This window comes from Barbatula barbatula (genome assembly GCF_947034865.1).
Source record: "Barbatula barbatula genome assembly, chromosome: 2".
Classification (NCBI taxonomy): domain Eukaryota; kingdom Metazoa; phylum Chordata; class Actinopteri; order Cypriniformes; family Nemacheilidae; genus Barbatula; species Barbatula barbatula.
The window spans coordinates 20,865,845-20,876,274 of NC_136767.1; the positions used below are offsets into that span (position 1 = coordinate 20,865,845).

The window sequence follows — 10,430 nt, forward strand, 5'->3', positions numbered from 1 at the left end:
GTCAAATTAAGTATTACAAGAAAAAAATAAGCCTTATTTCCCCAATACAACACTGAGACATTGGGTAAATGTATGTGCTTACTTATAAAATAATGTCACAATGTAAAAATGTATTAAACATCAGCTCTCTTTGAGCGAAATATTGTCTTATTTCTGGTGGAGAGAAAGATGACCACAACATGTCCTTTTTCTGAGTTTCACCCAATTTAACTTTAAAAACTGTCCTAGTTACAACACCGCTGCAATCTGGTATGTTGTTGCACACATTTGATACTCTGCTTCCATTCCAATAACTTAACTTCTTTTTGTTTTAACAAGTCAGTCTGTAAATGTACTGAAATGTGCACCGCATATAAATTAATTAGGCTTTAAAATTAAAACATAAAATTGAAATGTAAAACATAAAAGAGAACTTTGGGTTTCTAGGCAGGATCGTGCACAGTGTCGCTGTTTAGACGGAGATAGAGCCCTCCCTGAAGTTGGTTTTCCCAATCAGAACGTTTAACAGAATGGCTTTTCGCTCTCTTCTTTCCTTCTGTGCCTTTTTAATGATGTCATCAAGTTGTGACTCATCCTGTCGCCCAACCAGGTAACCCTTGCCCCCATAGCCATCAGCTACGATGTGATAATCTGCAAGCAGAAAACAAGAAAAAAACGAATTCATACTTTTGTATCCAAATACAGTATAGAAGAAAGTCAAATGTCAGTGCTGCTGTATTCCTTGAGTGTACAACTGCTGGACACTATGCAATCCTATAATGTCACAGGTGCTACGGAAGACTCAACAATAAATTACTAAATAACAAAAATGGTAAATAACTGTGACCCAGACTTCTCTTTTAAAGCGATTTTACACGTAGTTGAACTGTACGGTACAACAACATTCAAGTAAATAATTTCCCTGGTTAGTAATATGACATCACAGGTCAAAGAACATACATGCAACAATATCCTTTTTCTGAAAAACATCTTGATCCACATATTTTTTTGAAGACTCGGGAGGTGTACTGTAAACTTCAAACTCGTGCTAAATCCTACATTTATGACAACATTTTGAAAATATTATTAGAGTAAACCATCTCACCTGTGAAGGCGAGACCACAGGCTACATTGCTCCCGAGCAAAGGCACTTGTTCTCTGGAGATCTGACTCCAGCAGGCATCATTTCCGACCAGAGCGATCACCGGTGTCTGACATGACGTGAAAAAACAGCTCATTTACAATCGTTCTGGCTTATATACTGCATTTATGCATTATGCACTTACAATATAAGTCTATGGGGACAATCACATAACATGCTTCATCTGCTGTTGATCGCATATGGAAAGGGTTAAAAATGTTATGATTTTTTAATTCATTTGTAAATAAATCAAATGTAATCCAAAACCCTATTACGCCCTGTCCTGTCTTTTAAATAGATATGTAAACTACTTTGTCCCCAGTACATAAAAGGGATTTATATGTGAGGTTTGGCCGTGTTTTCCCCACCTTGTGGCGTGTAAAGGTATCAAATTCAGCTACACTGTATCCAAGGGAACCATCACCGTAAATGATCCAAACCTGTAACACACACATCGCACCACGTAGGAAAAAATGTTTCAATAACTGGGGCAAATGTCACTACAGTCAGGTCAGCTAGGTCCTCTGGTCAAACAGAGATCAATATCAAAGCATTCAATACAATTTAACTTCTTTACAGTCTTACCTCAGAGTCAGGTCGACAGAGCTTGGCCCCCAGAGCAAAACCTCCTCCAACACCCAGAGTCCCAAAAGCTCCTGGAGTGAATAGCAGAAAACAGAATCATCAATTCCTTCAAAACGGTGCTTTAGATGTTCACAAACAGGTCAAAAAATATCGATAGTCCTGCTAACCTGGGTCTAGCCAGCGCAGCGGGCCCCGCGGCCTCATGATATAAGCAGCACTGCCGACAAAATCTCCCCCGGCGGCCACTATGATGCTGTCCTCATTCAAAAGCTCATCCACCCGGTGCAGAACATTCAGAGGATTCAGATGCATCTCTGTCTTCTCATCTGCTTTGGCTCTGAGATAAACAAATAGGCAGCGAGATGAAACTAAAGGGAGTTATAGGTCATAGGTTTACACATTCAGTCTCCTGAGACAAAGCTGACATGCAAGCAAGAATAGAAAAGGTGGGGAAAGTTCACCTCTTAGTTTTCTCTTTGAAGTAATCTCCTTCTTTCAGACTTTGAGGCCATTCCTCTGGGCATCTGTGTCCCTTGAGGGCTTTAGAGAGACGCAGGAGGAAAGAGCCAGCATCGCCTGAAACATTTGGAAAATAAATTGTCAGTGTAGAACCCCTTTTTTAGTAGTGTATATGTACTGTATGTATACACAGGTTATAACTTAAGTTATACAAATATGATGTAGCTGTAATCCGCTGAGCGGCTTAACTGGGAGTGCTGTATTTGTGACGCATCAAAAAGGACATCATACATACAAAAAACAGAAAGCTTTCCAATACTCCAATTATTACTCCACAAACATGTTGCAAAAATAAATTGCTGGTCAACAAAGAGTACACTTACTCCCCATTCACCCCCTCCTGACCCACAACAGGTGAGCAGGTGCCCGATAACCACTTCCTACATATCTCACGACCCCTCCCAAATCATGTGACGCATTTACCATTTCATGTCCACTACAGATGGATTTTGATTCTAGTTTATTTAGTGCAGAGCTTTTTAAACTTCAAAAGGTCCCAAAAGATGTCCCATGTGCTTTAAGACCACATATTTTATATACATATAAATATACACAATAAAGTACAGTCTCTTTACAAAACATTGATCACAAGATTGTAAGTGTGTAATGTAAATGATGTGCCCAAATGATAAAATACTGTAGTAGAGTATACTATAATATTTACTATAGTAAACTGTAGTAAAATGTCAAGATACTCCGGTATAGGGTGTTCAATTAAGTATAGGCCTATTACAGTTAATGAATTAAAACTAGTTAGATACTATAGTTAATACTATAGTACAGAGAATTTTATTTTCATTAATGTATTATACATTATGTATTCAGGAAAGAAATTAAACTGCACTTCTTCACCTTGAATGGCCACTGTTGGTTTTAACAGAATGGCTTTTCGCTCTCTTCTTTCCTTCTGTGCCTTTTTAATGATGTCATCAAGTTGTGACTCATCCTGTCGCCCAACCAGGTAACCCTTGCCCCCATAGCCATCAGCTACGATGTGATAATCTGCAAGCAGAAAACAAGAAAAAAACGAATTCATACTTTTGTATCCAAATACAGTATAGAAGAAAGTCAAATGTCAGTGCTGCTGTATTCCTTGAGTGTACAACTGCTGGACACTATGCAATCCTATAATGTCACAGGTGCTACGGAAGACTCAACAATAAATTACTAAATAACAAAAATGGTAAATAACTGTGACCCAGACTTCTCTTTTAAACCGATTTTACACGTAGTTGAACTGTACGGTACAACAACATTCAAGTAAATAATTTCCCTGGTTAGTAATATGACATCACAGGTCAAAGAACATACATGCAACAATATCCTTTTTCTGAAAAACATCTTGATCATGTCAAGATACTCCGGTATAGGGTGTTCAATTAAGTATAGGCCTATTACAGTTAATGAATTAAAACTAGTTAGATACTATAGTTAATACTATAGTACAGAGAATTTTATTTTCATTAATGTATTATACATTATGTATTCAGGAAAGAAATTAAACTGCACTTCTTCACCTTGAATGGCCACTGTTGGTTTCCAGAACATGTCCGAGTTCTTCAATAGCTGACTTCTGTCTCTGTTAACTGCAATGATTTTACTCCGTCGGTTCAGCACCCTTCCATAACCCAATCTGAAGTCACACACTGTGCCTACAAACCAAAACAAATCATGTATTGACATCTAGAAAAAGAATAGCTTAGTTTTCTAAGCATTCCGAACAGTATAAAACCATAGAAAATAAAAAGACACTAGATGGCGCTGTTACTCACCCGCCAGCAGCACAAGATCAGCATCTTTCAAGGCATCTCTCCTGTTCTGTCTGATGTGCAGTAGACTGTTCTTTCCCAGCATGCCCCGAGACATCCCACCCAGGAAGCAAGGAATGCCTAAAGACTCTAGGGCCTTTCTGTAAGACACACATCCAAAAAGAGAGTTCAAACTTCAACCATGAGTTACATGTCCGGGTGCTATAAATCAATAATTGTTGCCGTTTTTGGCTCATGCTTACACAACTAAAGCATTATTCTATATGATCAATTTATTCAATACATACAGTAACTGTGTTGGTTGCATATGGAGCATAAAAACCCTTTGGACCTAAAGCAGTGGTTCTCGAACTGGGGGCCCCAAGATTGATCCAGGGGGACACGGAATTTGTATCATACTTTTCACGCAATCAAACACTAGAAAAATAACCAAAATTATTTATGTTTCAGCATTGTATAACTGAATATGTTTTTGGTTTCTTAAAATTCTAGTTTAGGATTATGCGACTTTATTTTGGGGAGGGTCGAAAATGCACTGTACAACAAGGAAAACGTTTGAGAACTACGGACCTAAAGGGATAGTTCACACCAAGATTTAAACTCTTTTTTTGTAAGAAAAATAAATATTTGTCCTGCAGAATACAAAAGAAGATATTTGTTGGTAGCCAAACAACACCGCCCCATTGACTTGGCCCCAAAATGATTTCTCAACATATTTTCTTTTCCACATAAAAATGAACCAGAAGTTTTGAACCACATGAGAATATAATTTTTTGAGAAAAAATTTTTTGAGTGTTATTTTATACTTCTAATGCCCTTTATTGCAAAGAAAAATAAATAGTAAGCAGGTCTAAAGTAGCAGAACGGGTTTTTTCACGATATGATTTAAAAAAATGTAAAGGTGTCAACCAGTATATGTCAATATTAAATGTTTAATGTTTACTGTTTAATGAAGGAGGGGTGTCTTTAAATATCTAGACTGGCACCACAAAGACAATAGGTTTAATATCCAGAAGGGGATTGATGAACTACTCCATGAACGAGTATGACACAAACTGGGTAAAGACAGAATGGCTAAATGACCTGACATCATCTGCAGGTGTAGGCGGCAAGGTTGCTTGGCTGCCCAACAGTATGACGGGTTTCTTGGCTCGGCTCACCAGTTCCACACATCTTTGAATCTGGAAATGAATGAAACAACTTGAATACCGAGTCATGTAAATAAGATCTAATCTGCCATGTCTGAAGTAAAAGTCACAGCTTTCTAGATCGTTTCATTCTGCCCTGTTATGGTTCATGTTAAAGATGATGAGAATCAAATGAGATCTAATGTGACGCAACCATAAAAGCAATTAATAATACATCTCAAATGGCCATTAAATGATTGACAGGTCTCACCTCATCCTCTGTGGCCTGCGGGATGTGAACGGGAAGTGGGGAGGGATCACGGTTTTCCCAAGCTCCAGCAAATAAGTTAGATAAGTGATTTTTAAGATACCTGGCGGATAACAAACAAAAACACTTTCAACGTAAAAGTGATTGCCTTTCCTTTAATAATGAAATAAAGCGTAAGAAAATTGGAGGAAATAAAAAGTGAGAAATGTTTTACCGTGCAGTGATTTTGCCCATAAGACCTTTGGGAGTGTTTTTAGGGGCAAACTCTTTTTCCACCACATGGAAAGGGTACAGCGTGTCTATGGGAAGCTCGATAAACACTGGGCCTGTGAAATTGTTATACACATCAAACTGTACTTATGCACACAGAGTCAGGTCATGTACTCTCTAAAAAGTGTGATTCACTATATCTTAACTTGTCTGAAAAGTGACATGTTTCAATCACTCACAAAAATGATAAATGATTAAATGAAAAAATGGTCATTCGCAGCATAACCTGGTGTGCCAGACTGTGCCACGGCCAATGCTTTTCTCACAGTAGGAACGATTTCTCTCACTGTTCTCACTGAAGCACAGAACTTACAGAGGGGTTTAAAGAGAGACATCTGGTCAATATCCTTCAGGGCTCCTCTACCCTAAAAAACACAAAAATCGAATGTCAAGAGGAAGAGTGGTGGGTTATTCTTGTACAAATTGTAGATTTTCATATTTATAACAGATCACAAAACCATCACATATGACACACACTTAAAATATTACTGTTCGCTGTATTAACATAAACAATGAATGTCTTAAGCTAGGATCTCTTCTACGTTACACACACGACTCAACAGAATGTTCATATCAAATGTATTTTACAGTAAGATATACTATGTCTGCAACTTTTCAGCACCAATGAGAATTTATGGGATCAGATTGACAACACATTCTTAGGAGGACAATACTCACATATTTATATCCACATCCTAATTTTATTTAAAAAAAAGGAGTTTTATGTTCTTGCCATAAAGATCATCAGAAGTTAGAATAGCTTCACAGATGTTATATACATGGGTCGAAATAAATTGATAAAGTGATTTTGTGTCCATAGAAAGCACATTAAATGTAAGTAAAATGTCTTTTTACTTACAACGTAAAGTTTCTTGGACAATAAAGTCACAATTTGGTTGAAATACTGTTACATTGTCATTCAGCGTAACACAAAATGTACAAATTCAGAATTTTACTTATTAAAATATATAAAATAATTAGGGGAACATTTACATTTTATTGTGCTTTAAATATGTAAAAAAGATTATTGACCATTGGCCGAAAATTTTTTTTTACAAATCATTAGCATTTAGTGTGAAAGTAACTATTCTCTTTTTATATGTGATAAATAGATTTTTGTGATAAATAGACTTATTTATTTTATGCTTAAACCCTTTTTCGTCAAAAATATAAATTATTTTAGCAGTGCGGAATTTCATTTGAATATAATGATGATGATATAATGACATTCTTGTTCAGAGCAAGTCGAAACATTGAATGTCACAAGTATTCCGACAAATATAAAGTAACGACTTTATAATACAAGAATAAGTGTTCACAACATCATAATGCTAGCTAACAGTTTACTTTTAATAGCTTATTGTTTGGCATCATACGTCTTCCAGAAGGAAATATTATGCGCAAACAATGGTGTCAGAGACTCCTCTATATTAAATTATGAGCGAAAGAATCCCTCCACAATAATTGATCATTAATGTCACTCAACACTTCGTGTTAATATATACATGAGAATGCGATGTGCTTGTTACACTGAAAGGTTTGATAGATAAGTATACTGTAAGCTCTTGACCGGGCAAGTAGAAACAAAGCATGTCATTTTATTCTTAAGAAAAAATGAAGCAAACATTGAAGTTTCTTCTTTAGCTCCGTTCCTTAAGCTTCATCCCTGTACACCTGTTCTTCTGTTCATACTGAAATGAGATCATTTGCTTTGTTATTTTCTTTCTAGTGTGTTTCTTCTCTTCAACATGCTTCGTAAGATCCCGGTTAGAGCGGTTCAATAATAATATAAAAGTAATTGCTGACTTATTTGCTCTCTGTGTGTACACTTGTACTGGGCGGGAGGAACCAGGAGAGTTAAGATAAGCCTTGAGGTGAGGTGATGAATACACATCCAGTTTACTGTGTCAGAGATACATGGAGATAAAACCCTGTAATTTCATCACTACCACAATCTCATGAGTGCAGAGAAAGCATGTTAAGCATTCTTATACACACAGTTGTTGACAGACTCAATATTAAACTCACAACTTGCGCATGAAATGTTATATTCAAGTTTTAGAATTAAATTCATAAAATGATTTCTACTTTCAGAGCCTCACTGTTGCGGTCAGGGGGTTACCTCTGTGACGGACAGTTACCTGATATAATCTCACACCAATAGCGATATGAGGAACAGATAAGGCAGAGGTGTTCCAGCACGCCAGGCTGAGCAGAGAGTATGTAAAGTGCACCTTGAAGTAACTTTCTGACCTGCAGTAGAGTAGCAGCTGCACCACCGATAAGAAGCAGAGGAGATTCGGCCATCTGAGCGTTCTTCACCGCAGTGACAGTGTTGGTCAGTCCAGGTCCGGCCGTGACTGCAGCCACACCCACTGTGCCTACAGGGGCAAAACACTAGATTATCACCATCTAACATCCTCATGCAACACGAAGGACCCTCTTGCTTTCTTAGATTTGTTCTTACAGGAAAGTCTCGCCACGGCATCGGCTGCAAACACAGCCGTGGCCTCGTGCCGCGTGTCGACGATGCGGATGCCCAGTTTCTCACAGGCCACCAGGATGGGCGAGATGTGTCCTCCCACCAACGTAAAGACGAATTTGACCCCGTGAGCCCGCAGGACCTCCGCCACGCTCTCTCCTCCATGCCGGGGACTCTTACTTTCTGTCTGGGTGTCACAGACGTTGACAGTTAGAATAACATTCCCTGGTGTATAATGCAACAATCTTTGTCACTGCGAGGGGAGGAGAATACGCCTCAAGAGAATAGAATAATAGACACATTGTCGGATTGTGGGAGTGGTGTTTCCCTGTCCTGATTTATGGATATCTGCCAAAACAGGTGTTCTGCACGAACGTGTTTACATGCAATGTTGCAGTAAAAACTTGCATTTTTGGCAATGCAACAAGAATGCTTAAGTGTCAAATAGGCGCATGAGATCAAAGACAGCAAGGCTTGTGATGCAGTGAGCTGCGCGTGCACACCTGTCACCAGTGGCGGCTGGTGAAAAATATTTTAGGTGGGGCTGTTTGTGTGTGTGTGTGGGCATCTGGGGGGATCCTCCCCCAGAAATTTTTTAATTTCATAGATGTGATTTCCTGCATTCTGGTGCATTTTAGTCCATGTCCCTTGCCTATACCAATAAAAGAACTCAAACCAGTCAATACCAATGGTCTAAAAAGACAATATTAATTGAACTGCCATGTAGAAATCAAGTCTCACAGGTAATGATAATGAACAAGTTACATCGCTCAGTGTCCAGATAGGAAAAAGTGAACAAAAAAAACAAAGCAAGCATAGTTACATTACTATTAAGATCAATATTTTAATGGCAAATGTGTGTGAAATGTGGTGTGGTGAGTGAGAGAGAGACTGAGTGAGTAAGAGAATGACAGCGTGTGTGTGTGTCTTTCAAAGTGAGTGAGTTGAAGAGATAGATGGAGGGTGAGTGTGTGTGTGTGTGTGTGTGTGTGAGAGAGAGAGAGAGACAGAGAGAAAAAGAGAGAGTAAAGAGTAGAGAGAGACTAAGATATGGTGTCTGTGACAAACTTGTGTATGAGAGAGGTAGATAGAATGAATGCGGGAGGGTGTGTGTGTGTGTGAGAGAGAGAGAGGTAGATGGAGTGAATGCGGGAGGGTGTGTGTGTGTGTGAGAGAGAGAGAGGTAGATGGAGTGAATGCGGGAGGGTGTGTGTGTGTGTGAGAGAGAGGTAGATGGAGTGAATGCGGGAGGGTGTGTGTGTGTGTGTGTGTGTGTGAGAGAGAGAGGTAGATGGAGTGAATGCGGGAGGGTGTGTGTGTGTGTGTGAGAGAGAGAGAGGTAGATGGAGTGAATGCGGGGGGGGGGGGGGGGGGGTGAGTGAGTGAAGGGGATGGAGAACTCTTATTTGTACAGGAACTTTGCTCGTCTATCTTTCTGAGTGGCAAATCTCTCAATGACCCTTGTGTTGAAATCTGGAATGTCCCGTGTGAGTTTCTTCTCTATAGAGAGCATAGCCAGAGCGTTGAGGCGATCTTGTGCCATAGTGTTCCTAAGGAACGTTTTGATCCTCTTTAAAGTAGAGAAGCACCTCTCTGATTCTGCTGTTGTCATTGGTGTGGTGGTGATGAGGATCTTGAGAAGACTTACAGTTTCAGTGAATGTGTCTTGAAGGTTATTTTCCATTACAACCTGAAAGAGAGCCAGTGCACCACTGCAACCCTGGAAGTCCTCATTTTCATAGATAAGGGACAGTTCTGTTTTAAGTCTGGCTTTGTCCAACATGGGATAGGCTTCCACCGTGGTTCCTAGTGCTGAATCTGGGAACTTTCTGCTGTGTTGTGGGAACAAGTCTCCTTGCAACAGAGTGGCACTGATGAGATGATTGGTGAAAGAAAACCTCTCCTTGGCATGGCTCATAATGGTATCACACACCTATGAAATTAGACATAATTGTAGAAGAGTAAGCACAGAAAACATTAAGTTTTCACATTTCTCAGTTCAACAATACAACAAAATCAGCATATTCATAGCAGTTACAATTTTGTTATGAGCAAGTAAGTTTTATTAATTACAATACAGACACTAGCTTTCACTCACTCACTCGCTCGCTCACTCTATTGGCGGTCTCTATCACTCACTCACTCACTCGCTTTATTGGCGGTCTCTATCACTCTCTCTCTCGCTTACTCACACATACACACCATATAGCACTAATTAATAAAATCACAAATGTGAAAAAAAGTAGATAGATATGTCTAATAATGACAATTCAGAATACAAAAATGTGCA

General features: G+C 38.9%; 1 protein-coding gene across 1 annotated transcript; it reads right to left on the minus strand.

The window, feature by feature from the left end:
- Positions 1-324: 324 nt before the first annotated feature.
- LOC306891033 (2-hydroxyacyl-CoA lyase 2-like) lies at positions 325-10,067 on the minus strand. Its single transcript, XM_079450977.1, has 15 exons — positions 9,789-10,067; positions 8,126-8,327; positions 7,912-8,039; positions 5,885-6,023; positions 5,603-5,714; positions 5,392-5,491; positions 5,077-5,174; positions 3,997-4,133; positions 3,702-3,876; positions 2,167-2,319; positions 1,873-2,042; positions 1,706-1,776; positions 1,489-1,560; positions 1,085-1,190; positions 325-630 (listed from the first exon to the last, which is right to left on the minus strand). Exons 1-15 carry the CDS (start codon positions 10,056-10,058, stop codon positions 452-454), a joined length of 2,112 nt encoding a protein of 703 aa, XP_079307103.1. The 5' UTR covers positions 10,059-10,067; the 3' UTR covers positions 325-451.
- Positions 10,068-10,430: the final 363 nt, after the last annotated feature.